Source organism: Mya arenaria, chromosome 17, assembly GCF_026914265.1.
Source record: "Mya arenaria isolate MELC-2E11 chromosome 17, ASM2691426v1".
Lineage (NCBI taxonomy): Eukaryota > Metazoa > Mollusca > Bivalvia > Myida > Myidae > Mya > Mya arenaria.
This window is the reverse complement of record NC_069138.1, coordinates 8013506-8032172: the sequence shown is the minus strand read 5'-3', so window position 1 is coordinate 8032172 and position 18667 is coordinate 8013506. Positions and strand designations below refer to the sequence as shown.

General features: G+C 35.5%; 2 protein-coding genes across 2 annotated transcripts; both read left to right on the top strand.

The window, feature by feature from the left end:
* The first annotated feature begins 8 nt into the window (after positions 1–8).
* On the top strand, positions 9–6736 carry LOC128224565 (cingulin-like). The gene is made up of 8 exons (XM_052934452.1): positions 9–305; positions 1064–1181; positions 1725–1836; positions 2773–2920; positions 3710–3788; positions 4530–4598; positions 5163–5300; positions 6169–6736. The coding sequence occupies exons 1-8, from the start codon at positions 235–237 to the stop codon at positions 6685–6687; spliced, it is 1254 nt and encodes a 417-aa protein (XP_052790412.1). The 5' UTR covers positions 9–234; the 3' UTR covers positions 6688–6736.
* A 3565-nt stretch (positions 6737–10301) lies between these two features.
* Positions 10302–17242, top strand: LOC128223067 (uncharacterized). Its single transcript, XM_052932303.1, has 3 exons — positions 10302–10729; positions 12673–12836; positions 14501–17242. The coding sequence occupies exons 2-3, from the start codon at positions 12728–12730 to the stop codon at positions 14752–14754; spliced, it is 363 nt and encodes a 120-aa protein (XP_052788263.1). The 5' UTR covers positions 10302–10729; positions 12673–12727; the 3' UTR covers positions 14755–17242.
* Positions 17243–18667: the final 1425 nt, after the last annotated feature.

Below are 18667 nucleotides of genomic sequence, written 5' to 3'. Positions count from 1 at the left end.
TAGTCATGTTTACTTTTTTGTTTATATTCGTGAGACATAAAATGAGTTTCAGTTGATAAGTGCAAACCTTCTAACAACACATGGAAAGGGATTTCTTTACATCGTTTTAATAAAACTTCGCATCCATATAGATACTAGGAAATGCAGAGAGACGATTTTTAAAACGGATTACAGTGTTTTAAAGTTTTAAGACGTCGTATTCATCTAGTCATTTAGTGTACGAACGGACACACAATGAGCGCCATGGATGATAAGACGAGTAGAGCGCTGGTCCAGAAAATGTTCCAGCTGGAAGCAGCCTATAGGTAAGTTGTTTATTGGCTTATATTAATAAGCGAAAAGATATAAACTTCCGGTGATCTGACCCGACATTACAAAAAAGTACAAGGGTCGAAACTCAGTCTCAGTCTCGACTCATTTTATCATTTAAGAGCATAGTATTATTCAAAGTACTGAACGTTTTACTATTTCCTAACACGATTGAAGGATGGCGGTTGATTCGCATGATTATTATTTCATAAGGTTGAATTACCGTGTTTTCTGCACGTTTCTTTCAAATAAACACGGTATCCTTCATAAGAACCATCATTTTCGATATTTATCCATCCTTTTCGGTAAATAAAACAATTGCATTCATTGTGGTACTGCTTATTTGGGAGTAGTATAAAATATTAATGAATGCATCAATAACCTTCTACAAATTCTGCCTTTGAAACATCTAGAACAGAACAATTGGCTATAAAACACGTAAGAATGTTTCCCAGCTGATTAGGGACTGCCTCCCCCCATCCTCGCCTTTAAATTAATTCCTTATTGGTGTATTCAGTGATACAGATGGACTTTGAAATATTTAACACTGGACAAATAATTTTGCAATAACGGTCAATCCCCGTAGGCTCAAACTCCTAGGGACCGTAAAATTAACTCGAGCTAAGCAGAAATGTGTTACCTTCAGTTTTGAGAAAACAGTCCTTTAAAACCAGCTAGAGCCAAGGAGGAAATTGAGCCAAGCGCGTTCGAGCTAACAGGATTCGACTGTATAAATCTGTCATTTCCATTACAGGGAGATCAGCGATAAAGACAAAGAACTGATGAAATACCGCCTAAACGGTGATTCCAGGGACGGACGGGAATCTGCCCCAGACCCCCGGGACAAGGAAATCACCAAACTCAAATACCAGGTTCGTTAGTGGTGTGGAAATTGTGTTCATTTCAGATAAACTACGCTTTAACTGATATAAATAATACAGATGTAGACTACACAACTTTAAGATACAATCTAACTTATAAGTAAGCATTTGACGTTTGAACAATATCATGTTGTTAAACATGTTCATCCAAGTAGATATTGGCCTGATGTAGAAAACTTGGAATTATACTTATAAATTGAACGATGAAAAGAGCAAATCCGTCATTGAATTATGTTGTACTGTCGGTTTCATACATCACGTGACGACGCTGTTTCCCGATAACGCTCCAGTCATCAATTATTATATCGTATAATTGAAAAGAACAATTTGACGCAAAAACAGCGTTTAAGAAAATTTCTTAAACGCTGTTTTTGCATCAAATTGTTCTTTTCAAATTAGAATGTCCAAAGGACTCTCATAAGACATAGGAACCTACACGTGCAATCCTAATCGTGCAATCGCTTCAAGTATGTATTGTTTTAGAAAATAAGGTATGCGTATTGATGATTTTCATAATTTCCATTCACTTTTCAGGTTTCTCGACTAGAGGAGCGTTTGAATGTGTGTAAAACAGAAGAAGAAAATGCCAAAAGAGGGTTAAAACACGCACAGGACGGTCGAGTTGTTGTGGACAAGAAAGTTAAATGTAGGTTTGACTAACCTTTGTTATTTCTATCCGATTTGCTATACTATTTAAAACGAGGAAACCTACAGGGGCAACCTAAGTAGGCTACAATGTAACCAAGATCCTACATCAAAATACACAAAATTAGCAAGTTCTTTTTAGTATTTTCTTTATTTCAATTGTCTGAATAACTGTATTGAAGTAAACAATAATTCATGCGCTAAGAAATTATCACAATGTAATCAAAGTCGGGACTTTAAGGGTACCTATATTCAATGCTACTGTAATAAAGTTACAATGCACGTGTCCTTCCAACGTCTAATTGTATATCATGTTATCTATATTGACATTTTGTTTTGTTTTTTAAAGACATAAAAGTGTATTTAATGATCGTTCGAGCGAAGCAAAACACGGACAGTGAAACTGCGCTTGGGGAATACCAAATAAAACATTTTAATATTCTTTACCAATTAAAAGAGAAAACTAAAACCTCCGCAACATAAAGAACCAAGGGAAGGTGCATCTGGGTATGTTTATTTAATTCTTTAATTCAGCCTTAGATGGGCGTGTTAAACTGGGTGTTGGTAAACATGAGATGGACGATTTACAATGTATGTTTCCCTGCTTCAGCATTGGAAAGAGAGCGTCGAGAACTACGCAATACCGTGCGCCGAATGCGTGTTAACTGCGTGTTGAAAGTGCCACATGAGACGCACGATTTTTACTCCCTATACTCACATCATGATCATTATCAGCCTTAAGAGACTAAGTTGTATGTTTCTTTACTTCAGCATTAGAAAAAGAAAACTGAGAACTACGCAACACTGTGAGTCAACTGCGTATTAAGTTGGGCTTTGCGAGTGCCAAATACAATTGTAAACATGAGCTGGACGATTTACAATCCGTTGATTTATGCCCCTAATCATCAGAACCAATATGCATGTTTCTATGCTTCAGCTTTAGAAAAAGAGAACCGAGAACTACGCAACACTGTGAGTCAAATGCGTGTAAAACTGGGTGTTGCGAGTGCCAACTACAATGTCGGTAAACATGAGACAGAAAACCTGAGGAAGTCCCAACAGGAAAATCAGATTTTGATTGCAAGGTAGGTAGGTTATTTGTAAATAATTACACTTAAACTAGTATTAAGCTTCCTTTAATTATTTATTACACCTTTGCCGTGTATAATCATATGTCATAATGGTCAAGCAAGATTTTTTCTGTGTGTTTCGTTTAAACGGATATAATTGTATTTCATTTTACACAGTATATAAAGGCCTTTCACAGGAGTTCGTCATTTCTTACTTGTTTATAGCAAGTAAAGGGTTCCATATAAGCCTTTGGCTTCGTCCTCAATACTTTACTTACATATTGTATATATAATACATATTACAAAAAAAAACTGTTTAAACCAGGGTGGCTTAGGCTGACTCCTATGAGGCTAATAATCGTAATTTAACTTTTTGTAAGTGTTGGAACGAATATTGGAAAAAGTACTCCTAATCATGTTGAAAAATGCAGTGACTCCATTTCACTGACCATCCCAATGCGATAACCACAACGTTTGTTGATGAAGATGTATTTACATTGTGGTATTGCCTTATTAAGTCATTTTACCAAAGATTTATTTTGTTATGTTTTGAGTTGTTCAGATTTCCAAAGATTTTAACATTTTGATAAACTTAAAAGAAATGCTCATTTGTTTATTTTTTGTTTAATTTAAAACTATATGTCATTATTTATGTTAGATAGAACATGACTGACGTTCTGAACAGAATAATCAAAGTTACAAGTATCATGTTATGAATTTCGAAACATTTACCAGTAAATTGACAGATTTTAAGTTATTCAAAATAGCTGAGTAAATTAATATATTTTTAGTATTTACTTTCAGATTGGAGGAACGTCTGAACGCGGCAAACCAAGAGTTGGAGAGGCTTAGAAACCCCGCCAACCCGGAGGGCTTTGAAGAGGTATCATAAACAGTCCGAACTTGCTATGTCGAAGTATTTTGACCTCGGAAAATACTTCGAGATAACGAAAAGGCAATATAACCGAAATATTAAACATATCTAAATAAACCCAACACGTTCCAAAAAAGTTCGACATAACCAGAGCAACAAGATAACAGAGTTCGACATAGCGGGTTTCTATTGTAATTTCATTGGACACACGAAATGGCCTTTCGTACAAACTGCATCTCAAACCCAAATAAGTATGTTTTAGTTAGAAGAAAATCCGTGGAAGCATTGCCATCGCTTCCGTGTCGCTATTGCCACCGTCATCGTTGTGCAAAAACCTTAGCCTTGGGCTAAACGTATAAAAAAAAAAAAACGTCCACGATTTTTTAAGAAAAAGCTGGTGCACGTCTAACCTCAGATGGACAGCCCTAATTGTTAAGTGATGCCCCTTGTGCCATTTAAAATACAAAATAATGGACAAACGTTTGCCTTTGGTTCGCAGCGATCTTGCTTTTGTTTAAATGTTCTTAAATGATACAATTGGTCCCTTGCTTTAGGAAACTACTGATTTTGTCATTAAAGTGATTATTTGTTGTTGTTTTTTATGTCAACACGAACATTGATAGGTAAACATGATGTGGACAGCATGAATCTCACTCTTATAAAACTTTCTATATTAACATAATATAAACATACAGTAACTAAATTGTTATATATAAAACACTGAAGATTAAGTCAAGATTCATTTTTTAGAGAAAGAAGAAGATCAATACAGAGAAGAAGGAACTCAAGCGGCTGCGAGATGAAGTTGAAAGACTCGAGGTAATTTTCGGCAAATATGTTTTCTTTATAGAACAATAAAAGCTTGTTAAAAATACAAATTGTTCATAGTTTCATCAAATAATTAATTTTAATATACAAAGAAAATAGCCGACTATGCTATATTTGTTGTCATCAGAAGCCAATGGTTTTGAAGATTCGATAAAGCATTTATGTTTTCACTATTTTAATTGTCGATCTATTCACCGGGGTGGATCCAGGATTTGGTGTTAGAGGGGGCGAAACATAGGGGCACCTTTCCTTCCGAACCTAGATTTATTTGGTATAAAATGTTTGTTTGTGGGTTTGGAAAGAAACAATTCTAGACCGAAATTGAACATTTTGAGCGCTTTTTATATTTTTTCTCCTAATTGATATCTGGGAGTAGGATTGGTACCAGTTGATATAAAAAGTAGGCCCTTCATGGAACCCGCTAGAGTCCCTCGTACCATATACGAATGTATGGTGGGTAAGAACAACCGATTGTTATGTATGCGTAACAATGCTTTCAGAGAGTACACGCATGTCGGGTTATCAACCTATTTCAGTAAACTTTTTCTTTTACAGGACCTACGGAAAGTTGACATACAGCGTGTCAATGACCGGGAGGAGGAAAACAAGCAGCTTATGGATGAGATCAGCCGGAACAGGAAACAAATTGTAGAGCTGGAAACAAGCCTCGAAATTGCGCAGATGACAGCTGATGTAAGAATCGAAAGCCTTAAGAGAAGACTGTTTTTATTTTTAACGAGTGATTTGAAAAGAAAATGAATAGATGAATACATGGATCTCTAAAATATCATTAGAAAACATTATAACTGATACTTTGTTTTAGATTTTTATTTAGCAAAGTGCGTGTAGTAAATATTAAGAGTAAAGCAGTATGAGTAAACATGATCGTTCATCGCTTATGTTTGTCTAAACGATTCCCACTTGCGTATAACTGTAGCTCACCTTTAAGGACACCTTTATATCATATTCCGTGCAGTCAAAGATAACATGGTATTCGTCTTCAACTACATCTATATCTTTAATAATATGTTCAATCATACACGAAACTTTCCTGAAAACCCTCGTGTGTACTGTTTGTTTGGAAATGAGCGATAAGTAATCACGGTTAAAGATAATAAAATATATAGTTTATGAATTTAGTATCACAGAAACTAGACTTAAAACTGCACTTTCACAGATTGACAGTTTTGACTTTTTTTAATTCTTGTAGCACCAATGCCTTCAAATCAGTCATATGAGACATAAACTCACACAAATAACAGTTCTCAATTGTTTTGAAAACTGCCGAAAAAACTCAGTTTTCTTAAAGCGTAAGTAAGGCTTTTAGCTAAAACCATCAATTTACAAACGTAAATGTGAAAAACTGCGATCTGATCTTTTGTCAGCAGACATATATCACTGGTGTCTAGACATTTACGCAAAAATTTGGTCATTCGTTCTCAAAAAAATAACATTAAATAAATATCAAAACGGTAAATCTCTGAGTGTGCAGATTTAAACTAAAGCTTCTGTGATACTATTCACTTGATATTTTATAATCTTATAATGTTTATGTTTGTAGTCGGATCAAGCCAGCAGAGAAGAATTCGAGAGAGAAAATGTGAAACTACGTGCCGAAAAACAACATTTCGACGACACTTTGAAAGAATACAAAGTGAGACTTGGAATATCTATGGCGTCAAAAAACGTGAACGTCAGACAGGCAGAAATGTTGAAACAAAAGGATGAAGAATACCAATTCAGAATACAGAGTTTGGAGAAGCGATTAAAAGCTGCTAATGCTGAAATAGAAAGAATGAGAGATCGTGCAATGGAAACGGGGAAGACTGCTGATTCGTTACAGGACCATCATCATAGAATGAAAAAGCACAGAAACAGTGTCAATATGGAATTCATAACACCGCGCTCATTGGATAACGCGAATACGTCAAGGTCAGGATGGACTCCAAAACGAGGCTCCCCGGTTGGGTCACGGGACAGGATTAGCATGGGAAGTACCGGAAGTGTGAACAGCAGATACAATAAGCTACCAAAAATTAAAATTTCGAGTAAACAAGGCCGTGTTTCTGCACCACGATGAGACAGTTTTATTCTACTTGCTCTTGATTTCAAATAAAATTAAAACTAAATCTTGTTTCCGAGATCTATTAATACGGTCTGAGATGGTGTATTAAACGAAACAATGGGAAATTGTTCATGTATAAATGCGCGGGATTATTTGTTGATATAACTGGCTATTTTTTTCAAAATTCAAACTAAGGTATGTTCGATTCCCTACCGCACCGCAAAACAAATACTCATCGTCTTCCAGGAGGGACGTCTAATGGGGGGGGGGGGGCTTTATAGTGATTGACACAGGTGAACGTTAAAGAACCAGGGTAGCTCTAACCAGGGTTACACTTTGTATGTGCACTATGCTCCAAAATAAAATAAAATGATTAACAAACTTATCGAAGCACTCACCGAATGGGCAAGTCCGATTGTGAGTATAAATAAGCGTACACCCCTCGCCGTAGTCAAATTATGGCTATGAACCACTCTACGTGCCACACATCACTCAGACTCAAGACGCTAGTGAATACAGACCCCAATTTACCAAAATAAATGCAGGAATAATTTGGTAGATACTGCCATCTCGTTGGACAAAATATAATTTTGAACACTAATTTTGTTTAATCTTCTTAATAATAAAGTTTATAAAATATTTTAACGTTCGCACAACAGTACAATGGAGAATATAGATATTGAAATAATTTGGAGACGATATTAGTAAAAACAATGAAGTAAAAGTCTTTAGTTTCTCATGCAATACCGCATTGCTTTTGCTCACTGCAGAATATAGTATCTCTTCATTAAATAATTAGTTTGGGGATATATGTTTTAAGAATAAATAAAAAAACAAAACATTATATATTTCCAACGATTGTGAAGCAAGTTATGATAACTTATACTAAGTCACTCTCGTTGGCACGATGTTGCATGAGATCGTGGTCTTGTGTTATGGGGGAAACCGGAGTACTCGGATAAAACCCACTTGTCCGGCTAGGTGATCTCTAACCAAACTAACATGCGCTGGGCCAGTATTCAATATTGATCTTATCCATATCGTAAGACAGGCCTCGGTGACTCCATTCATCCTTTTAGTCCGCTAAATATTCAGGCATATTAAAACAGTTTCTAATAATAAATTTAAGTTCAATCTAAGCTGCTTATTGATTACGGCCCCTGGCCGGGAATCGAGCCCGGGTCGACTGGGTGAGAAGCGAGTGCGCTAACCACCGCGCTAACCGGACAACAAAGCATTTAAATTGAGATTGATCGCAAACATTTCCATCGTAGTTTGAAAAGCTTATGTACTCGTATGTGTTTATCAACGCTTTATCTATTTAATGTGTATTACCTAATGGTTCTCATGTTTAAATAAAAATATAAAAAAGTCCGCACTCATATCCCCTTCCTACCCCCCACACACAAATCAGCCTTTAAAAATTAATTATTTTATTTAAAATGGTTGACATTGAACGTAATTTTGATTGTAGAACTTTTCAAACAACTAACCATTTCGAGTTTGATTTATGATCTTAAATTATAATTAAAGAAAGCGACTGTTGGAGTTTATCATTGAAAATGTAAATCAATGAATGCCTTTCGCAATGGGTAATTCTAACGCGTTTTAACCTTTTAACACACTACTATCAATTTTCAAGTTTCATTATTCATTTTCAATTGATCAAGCGACAAAGCGAATAAGAGTTTTAAATACTCTGATTAGTATTATGTTCGCATAGTCTTTTAAAGTGGTTAAGATTATTTAAAAGAGATTAACTTATTCATATATATGACCCTAATTGGCCAATGTGAACTATGCTTTGTAAAACTGTTTAAAGCGACTAACTCGTTTTCAGTAAAATGTTTATATATTCACTTCATTTGTTAAAATTAAGTTTTCAACAATATATCAGATCAAAAGAATTTCTAATACCACTCTCATAATTATCATGAACACTAAGAAACTTTAGCAACGAAAAACAAATCATTCTAGATAAAGCGAAAAAAATATATATTATGCTTTTCGTTGAAATATCGTGTTTTTATCAGTGAAATAACAGCAGAAGATATTTTCACTGCAAACTGAGAAGGGAAAATATCAACTTAAAAAACTACTTTTAAAATCAACTATAGTTAGTTCCCTTTGATCAAAATTGAACCAGTAATTTACTTTTAAAAATGATAATTTGATATCAAAAATAATGTCAAAATACATTTGTTTTTGTTTATAAAGACTCTCCGTGTATTGTTTACTTTGAAAGAGATACAAAACATTTTAATCCTTTTGACAGTAAACAAGGCCAGGGCATAAAATATACTCATACTTATCACGATCTTATTTCGGATAAACTTATCACGATCTTATTTCGGATAAGCACAGATCTAGAACACTTTGTCTGATGAGTTCAATTACGGACACCCCAAGTAGAATAAATATCTGACCTTGTTATTGGAAAATGGCCAACATCAAAAATAGTTAAGTCTGGATATTTTATTTACTGTCGAAACTCGCTATGTCGAACACTGTTTTCTTGATGTTCCGGTTATGTCGAACTTTTTCGACGTTTAATTTTACACTCAATATATTTCGGTTATATCGAATGTTCATTTACTCGAAGTAATTTTAAAGGTCCCAACGACTTCGACATAGCGAGTTTTTACTGTATCTATCTATAGCATAATGTGGGCTTGATATCATTTTCACAGTTACATCAATTTTTTGTCTGCGTACATGTACGAGTCTTTCCCGTGCAACGAACTGCAGAAAATGTATCCAAAAAGGAGAAGGAAAAAATAAGAAGAAAAAAAATTATGTTCGCAATAAATTTATCAATTAATATCGTGTGTAAAAATAGGGAAGACGGAGACTGTAAACAAACATGAAGTATAATTATTTCAAACATAAACAAGAAAATTAAAGAAATGTTACTAGTTAAAATTCTACAACATAGTAAAATAATTTATTTTTCTTTTAAAGAATTAAGGAATATTATTTCGAACATATATTTTCATTACTTATCTTCTCTTATGCACTTTTGCTATATCAAAACAGATTAAGAAAGAGATTAGAAAATAAATACAGCCGAGATATGCACAGCTCGTAAATTGCACAACTTAAATTACAGCACATTTTTTTTATCAAGTATTCATGTGATAACCTTCAATACAAACGCATTAACGCTCGAAGAGTTATTATGTCGACACGTATTTCAGGCATAAATATTATTTAAAAAAAAGAATACAACTTTTATTCTAAAAACTTCGTTTCAATTCAAATGATAAATGAAACCGTTGAGATCTTAAATTAAAACGCACTAACGCCAAAAGTGTTATTATTTCGACACGTATTTCAGGCATAAACATTTTGACAGAGATGAGTTATACAACTTCTATTTTAGACACTTTGTTTCATTTCAAATGATAAATGAAACCGCTGAGGCCGAGATTTAAAACGCAACAAAGCCAAGTGTTATTATATCGACACGTATTTGAGGCATAAAACATTTTGACAGAAAGGAATATAACTTCTATTTTAAACACTTGATAAATGCAGCCGCCCAGGTCTTTAAATGCATGGTAAAAGTAATATTGATAAATGCAACTGCATTGTTTCGCCTCTCTGCATGTGGAAACGCTCGCATTAGATAATCGCCCGGGAGTGAATAGACTTAACTGCTTTAATGATTTTAATCCATTTAAAATATTGACAAAATATACATGATCCGTATTCCACGGAGCGTATAGATTATTCAACGGGTATTTATTATGAATTGTTTTAGTGTATTAAACAGAAACTTGAAACCACTTTAAGACATTCTGTGAGCTTTTTAAATAGTGTATTATATTGTTTGAAGGTATCCGTTTAAACGAGGTGTTAAACAAACAATACATTACAAGATATATTTGAAGGCATTTAGAGAAATCGCGGTTACGCATAAAAACACAGCTTAAAACGTTTGTTAGCATAAGATAAAAATCTTATCGCTTAATGCAGAGACAAAATTAACATACCACAAACTATTGCAAATGATTTTTCTTCATCAATGGATTTAAGTTGATTTGAAATTTCTCAGGTAAGTGTTTTAAAATAAATATTATTTAAATTGATCTTAATTCGTATTCATTTAATTGAGCATTCAGCAGTGTTATAAGTTATAATAACATATCAAATTTCTATTCAATCCTTGAAATAAAGTTTTTATATCAGCTTTAAAATCAAATATTTACATTCGCCTAGTCTTTTGTATATAGACGTGATCGAATCAATGTAATATGCATTCTCTTGCTACCTCTTATAATTTTGCTGCTGCTGCTACTGCTTCCGCTGCTACTGCTGCTGTAAACAGTTATTATTTTATTGACGTTTCACTTTTACCCTATTCACTAAAACTGCTGCATCTTCTCTACAACACATCAAGCATCAATTTACCATGATATTACGTTAAAAACAAAGACTTCTCTTTACTTTTACTACTTTTACATCTCCTGCAACTGCTGCTGCTATTACAACTGCTGCAACTGTTGCTGCTGCCATTACTACCGCTACTGCTATTTATATTGCTTCTTTACCACTATTAAAACTATTTCTACCATTACCGCTATCACTACCATTACAATACTGCTGATGCTGCTGCTGTTGCTACTACTACTGCTGCTGCTACTTCTGCTACTGCTACTGCTACTACTACTAATGCTGATACTACTACTACTACTACTACTACTACTACTACTACTACTACTACTACTACTACTACTACTACTACTACTACTACTACTACTACTACTACTACTACTACTACTACTACTACTACTACTACTACTACTACTACTACTACTACTACTACTACTACTACTATTACTACCACTACCACTACCACAACCACTACCACTCCTACTACTACTACTACTACTACTACTACTACTACTATTACTACTACTACTACTACTTCAACGACTACTACTACGACGACGACGACGACGACGACGACGACGACGACGACGACTACTACTACTACTACTACTACTACTACTACTACTACTACTACTACTACTACTACTACTACTACTACTACTACTATTACTACTACTACTACCACCACCACCACCACCACCACCACCACCACCACCACCACCACCACCACTTCTACTACTACTACTACTACTACTACTACTACTACTACTACTACTACTACTACTACTTCTACTACTACTACTACTACTACTACTACTAGTACTACAACAACTTCTTCTATAACTGCTACTATTACTACTCCTTCTACTACCACCACGAAAACCATCTCCAACACCATCACCTGCTACACTACCACCACCTACACCACCACCATCTTCACCACTACCACCACCACCACCACCACCACCATCACCACCACCACAACAACAACCACCACTACCACTGCTACCACAACCACCACCATCATCACCACCAACACCACCACTAACACCAGCTACACCACCAACACCACCAACACCACCGCCACCTTCACCACCACTACCGTCACCTACACCACCACCAACAATAACACCACCAACACCACCAACACCGACACCACCCCTGCCACCATTACCACGACTACCTCCACCACCACATCCACCATCACCACCACAACCACCACCAACACTACCACCACCACCCAAACCACCACCACTACTACCACCACCACCACTTCTACTGCTACTGCTACTGCAACTGCTACTGCTATTGCTACTACTACGACTACTACTACTGCTGCTGTTGCTACTATTACTTCTACTGCTACTACCACCAACACCACCACCATCATCACCGCGTTCACTAACACTGCCACTATTACCGCTACCATTACCACTACTACCTATGATACTAGATTACGACTCAAACTCGTTCATCAGTCAACTACTGTCGTTGGTACCGCTGTTGTTGTCAATATAGTCAATGAACTGCTTTATTAACGTATCCAAATACATTTTACGTTGACTAAAAAATACTGATATAATTTGTTTTATATTGTAACATCAGAGTATCGAACGGCAATACCACGTGACCCCAGTTGTAACAACAATATCACGAGATCATGTCAGTGGCGGCTATTGGTACATCGGCCCCGCGGATTGGCCCATCTAACTCGGCCTCAACCAATCAAAACAAACTTGGTGAAGGCCGACCAAACACAGGACAGACAGGTAAGAAATGTTAGTGGGTACTTTGAGAAGACGCCTTTTGACGTCATGTATCACATCTTGTCACATCTTGTTCGCTGCGTAAACACGCATCTATTGGAAGTACTACTACTGGCCCCAATTTCTCGAAAATCCTTTGAAGCTTGATTAAACTATTATTACTGTACTATACTTGTTGCGGTATAAAATGTGTAAAATTTACGTTCCAAAGATTTTACTTTGAATGGAAATTATCTGTATGATAATCACGACATACTGATTGCTAGTTAAGATTAAGTCAGAAATTTGGCCTAGTAAAATCAGCTATATAATCTTGTAAAGCTTAAAGCTGCACTCTCACAGATTGAATGTTTTGTCAACTTTTTAATTTTTGTCTTGGAACGATCCAATTTTTGCATAAATGCATGTAAACCAGTAATATAAGACTGCTGACAAAAAATTAGATCGCAGATTTTTATATTAAAACTCAAAAATTGACGTTTTATGCATTTTTCTTAAACCGTTAGTAACGGTTTAAGCCATAAAACATTAATTTTCGAACAAAAATATGAAAACCTACGATCTGATCTTTTGTTAGCAATCTTTTATCATTGGTTTGCAGACATTTACGCAAAAATTTGCCCTTTGAGAGTGCAGCTTTAAGATATTTTGAAAAGTTTTGACCGGTGTTTATATACAAAAAGAGACGTGATACAGGTCGCCAGAAGGTTTCTTTGTCTGATAACTACATATCGTGATGTGTCTAAATGCAATAATCGTAGATAAATCGAAAGAAACTGCAGCTTTATATATTTCCCATAATTCAATCCAGTGTATGACGTCATGAGTCGATCTTGAAAAGAAGTGCATCAAAGCAGTGTTATCGTTTGTGTTTTCACCAATGACATCCATCAAAAACTTCAAAAATAAACTTTTATTCCACAAACGTATAATAGTTCATACCTGGGTGAGGATAATTGTATGCCTCAAACATGCTAAAACTGTTGACTGTCGCAAGAGTTTGCTATTTTTTAGCGAAAATTATTTCACTGGATGTTAACGTTAATATTCACATCTTTAGGCAAAACCATTCTGCATTTTAAGCAGTCTGTATACTAACATATTTAAGCTCTTTTGTTGAAAAAAATAATCCGACGAAGAAATAGTTTTCCTCCCTTCCCAGGGCTTTCCATAACTTTAAAGCTGCACTTTCACAGATATATCATTTTAACAACTTGTTTACTTTTTGTCTTGGAAAGACCAAATGTTTGCGTAAATATTTGCAAACCAATGATATAAGATTGCTGACAAAATATCAGATCTTAAATTTTCATATAACAGTTCGAAAATTAATGTTTGATGGCTTAAACCGTTACTAACTGTTTAAGAAAATGCATAAAACATCAATTTTTGAACTTGAATATTAAAATCTGCGATCTTAATTTTTGTCAGCAGTCTTATATCGATATTTTCCAGACTATATAATGCAAAATTGGATCACTCAAAGTCTAAAAAAATAAAATAAAAAAGTTGTCAAAACGTTCAATCTGTGAGAGTGCAGATTTAATGATAGATGCGTTGTCAGGTTCTATTCAATAATGTTTTAATAAAACTTTTTAATAATGAAGTTCAGGCAAAAAAACAAACATCATTTTCTTACATCATATCTTTTTTTCCATTATATATAGGTCATGTATACAACAACATTTTCCGTGGAATCCAAAGCACTCCGCAGAAACTTCCGGTTGACCGTATCCCGGATATCGTCGAGCGCATGCAGCGTGATACTAGATCAAGCCGGGCCAAGAAAGGCCTATGGTATAAGGGAGACAACTACGTAGACCCACGATCTTACTCCTGGAAGAACCTTGCGTTATTCAGTGATTACCAGGCGCAGATGTGGACCCCTGGCGGTGACATTAAGACATCGTACAAGAAATGAACTATGATAAACAATGGGTTGATTTTTCAGAACTTTGTTTAAGTTAACAATGTGATTAACGAAATCTTTGTTAACTGTTAAACATGAACTAGTTGATGATGTACTCACATATTTAAATATAAACAAGTCAAGCTCAAACAGTAGTTTCAAATCTTGTTAGAAACACAGCATATTATTTGTATTGTATCAATTAAACTTCCACAGGGGTGGAATTCAATATACAACTTAATTAACGTCGTTCATTATTGACTTCATCCACTGTATTAGTTTGTTATTTATAACACGCAATCCGATACGCTACACCAATCATAGATCTGGTTAAGACCAAAATTGAATACCACCCCTGGCAGTAACGATTTGAAAATTAACAATGATGACGTTAACAACGTTGTTCACTTTAACAATGTTCTTAACAATCAGCCTAATGTATTAATTTCTGGTTTATGTTTGTTGTTGTATGTGCCTGCAGTTGATTTTGCCCAAGTTTCTATAATATAATTTAATCGAACTCTCGATTATTTCATAAAACACTTAACCTGGCATGCTTCGAAAATTGAATGCCATACTAGATAAACATTTATCCTTGGGATAATTTAAGAGATTGTTGTACGATATTAAGAGCAAGGAATTTATTTTGTATAATAGATCGAAGTGTGAAAATTATTCAATAGTATTATGCATACATGATGATATTTTACGATTGAGAAAAAGTCAACATTTACTATTCTCAAATAGTAAAACTGTCAAATCCTGCTATGTCGAAGTCGTAGGGAAATACTTCGAAATAACGAACATTCGATATAACCGAAATACAAAATGAGTTAAACAAAACCGAAAAAATAGAAAACGTTCGACATAACCAGACAATCGAGATAAAAGAGTTCGACCCAGCGAATTTCGACTGTCAATGCATAATGAAATCATAATTTCTTAAAGACAAAAATATATTGTTTCTTTTTTTTTCTTTTTCATATCTAAGATTTAAAAGAGTTACTTTGTTGGGTAGGCACTTAAGAGTTTTTTGTAAGGTTTTAATAATTGCGCCTTTAAATGGAATTAAAATACATAGCATTCAGAATTATTTTTGGTTTAAGCGTTGTTATAATATTGTTCCATAAATTGCATTGTACCATTTTGTTGTGAAACATGCATGTATTAATCATTTAATTGTATGCAGTTTAATGCCAAGGAAATGGTTATGTTTATGTTATAGCGCTACTGCCCCCACTTCCCGAGTCATTTATTTGATACGAGCGCAGAACACGAGTTGTATAATTTGATTTTCCACTGCGCTGACCATTAAGTTGACCCCTGTGCTAACCAGTGCACTAACCATTGAGCGTTGTACGTGTAGTGATTGTTATGAACCACGTTGTTAAGAATGCCATTCAATTAGTAGCGTGCGTATTAGTAAATATTGTGGCAATATGCCCTAATAGATATTCTGTCTTGTGACGCTATTGTAAGATACTATTTTGGTCCTTGAGCATAACGCTTTTAAACATCAACTTGGATATCAACTTATAGTGACAAAACAAGTAGCATTAACTAACTGGTCTTGTCCTTATAAGTTCTATTGTTTATCATTTAAATTGATAAATTGATCTCTAGGACTCCAGAGCCGGTCAAAGGTGTCGCTGACAGTGATAAAGGGATGTTCTCCGAACACTTACCACTAACGATAATTTATACAGTCGAATCCGGTTGGCTCGAACTCCCAAGGACCGGCGAAAATACCTCGAGCCTCGGGGAGTTCGAGCCAAGCGGGATTTATTTCATTCGGTTTAAAAAGATCGGTCCTTAAGATCATTTTTGAGCCAAAGAGGTAATCGAGCCAAGCGAGTTCGAGCCAACGGGGTTCGACTAAAGTTGTGTATTGATTGAAGTTTTATTGCAATGTGTCACTTGTTTTGGCCTTGATCCGAATTCTTATTATATATTATATTTGTTACATTTCAAGCTACTGGGCTTGCCCTTGTAATTTTCATTGTTTTTGTTTTTGTTTGTTTTATATATTAATTTGTGTTTTTATGTTATCAAGCTTTGATTGGTGTTGTTATTTTTTACACATTTGTTCACTCGAAATTGTGGTTAAAAGTCAATTATTTCGCTTACTTTAATGAATTAACTCCACACAGCAGCTGGCAGAAACTTGTTTGAATTTTCTTTTTACAAATCCAAGCCCAAAATGATCAAATTAAATTTTCCATAGAGTTACTAACGCTTTTCTTCAAAATAGAGCATTTTCTGTCATAAATTAAGCTACATATTAAAATTTTTTATTCTATTTTGAGCTGTTGATGATTTTTTATCATTAAATTTTCTTGACATTTTACAAAAAGACTTAAATATTTTGATGTTCGAGAGTAAAGAAGTCCCTTTAAAATATTGTATTTGTCAGTTATAACGTAGTTTTAAGTAAAAACATTATCAACATTGTTATAACCGTATCAGTATTATGTGTCAATAAAAATGTATGTAAAACAAGTATTGCCTTACTAGAAACAAGATTTAACAAGGTTTAAATCGACCCTGTTAGCGCAGTGGTCAGCGCGATGGTCAGTACAGTGGCCAGCACAGTGGCCAGCTCAGTGGTTAGCACAGGGGTCAGCGCAGTGGTAAGTGCAGTGGTTAGCGGAGTGGTCAGCTAAGGGGTTAGCGCAATGGTCGGCAAAGTGGTCATCGCAGTAGTCATCGCAATTGTTCGATCAGTGGTAAGCGCAATGGTTTTAAGCGCAATGGTTATCGTAGTGGTCCGCGCAGTGGTTTGCACAGTGGTCAGCGCAGTGGTTAGTGCAGTGGTCAGCGCAGTGGTTTGCACAGTGGTCAGCGCAGTGGTTAGTGCAGTGGTCAGCACAGTGGTTAGTGCAGTGGTCAGCGCAGTGGTTAGCACAGGGGTCAGCGCAGTGGTTTGCACAGTGGTCAGCGCAGTTGTTAGTGCAGTGGTCAGCGCAGTGGTTAGTGCAGTGGTCAGCGCAGTGGTTAGCACAGTGGTCAGCGCAGTGGCTAGCACAGTGGTCAGCGCAGTGGTTTGCACAGTGGTCAGCGCAGTGATTAGCGCAGTTGTCAGCGCAGTGGTTAGTGCAGTGGTCAGCGCAGTGGTTAGCACAGTGGTCATCACAGTGGTTAGTGCACTGGTTAGCACAGGGGTCAACGTAATGGTCAGCGCAGTGGATAGCGCAGTGGTTAGTACCCAGCAAGGGTTCTATTCCCGGTCTGGGCGCATGTCAATTTGGTTCATGGTCATCAAACCTGACGAGTGGCTTATCTTCAGGCGCTCCGCTTTCCAGCATGACACAAGAAGAAACTCTGAACAACTTCGTGCCAACGAAAGTGATTTAGCATTAATCAATATAATCCAATACCAAGGACTATAATAATATGTTAATAAATAAGTGATATGATATTGGCCCTGTTATTTGTCTGAGGGCAGTCGTATTTGCACGAGGCCGTTTGCGAGGACAAATAACAGGGACAATGTCAAATCACTTATTTATTGACAGTTTTATTAAATACTAGTAACTAAATTCATGCACTTCACGGATTCAAATTTAAACACTATATTTATTAAAAAATATATTAACATATAACAAAGACGAACGTTTTAATACTGACTTAAAAATAATATGGCAGCCGTTTCCGAATTTCCAGCTGCGAAACTATATAATTTTTGGCCCTTTTTTATTAGCCAATCAAATTCTTTAAAATGCGGGCTTTATATCTATATCACTTTACGGCCGGGGCCGGCTAATGATATAGATATTGGCACTGTTATAGAGAAGTCCTTTGTATTATTGGATGAAGCAAATGCTGTGTTTAAGGGCTAATAATAAATAATTATTTAATAAAAGAAGAATAATGTTTATTTACAAAACCAATAAGCCATACGGCTATCATAATATTTATAAATATT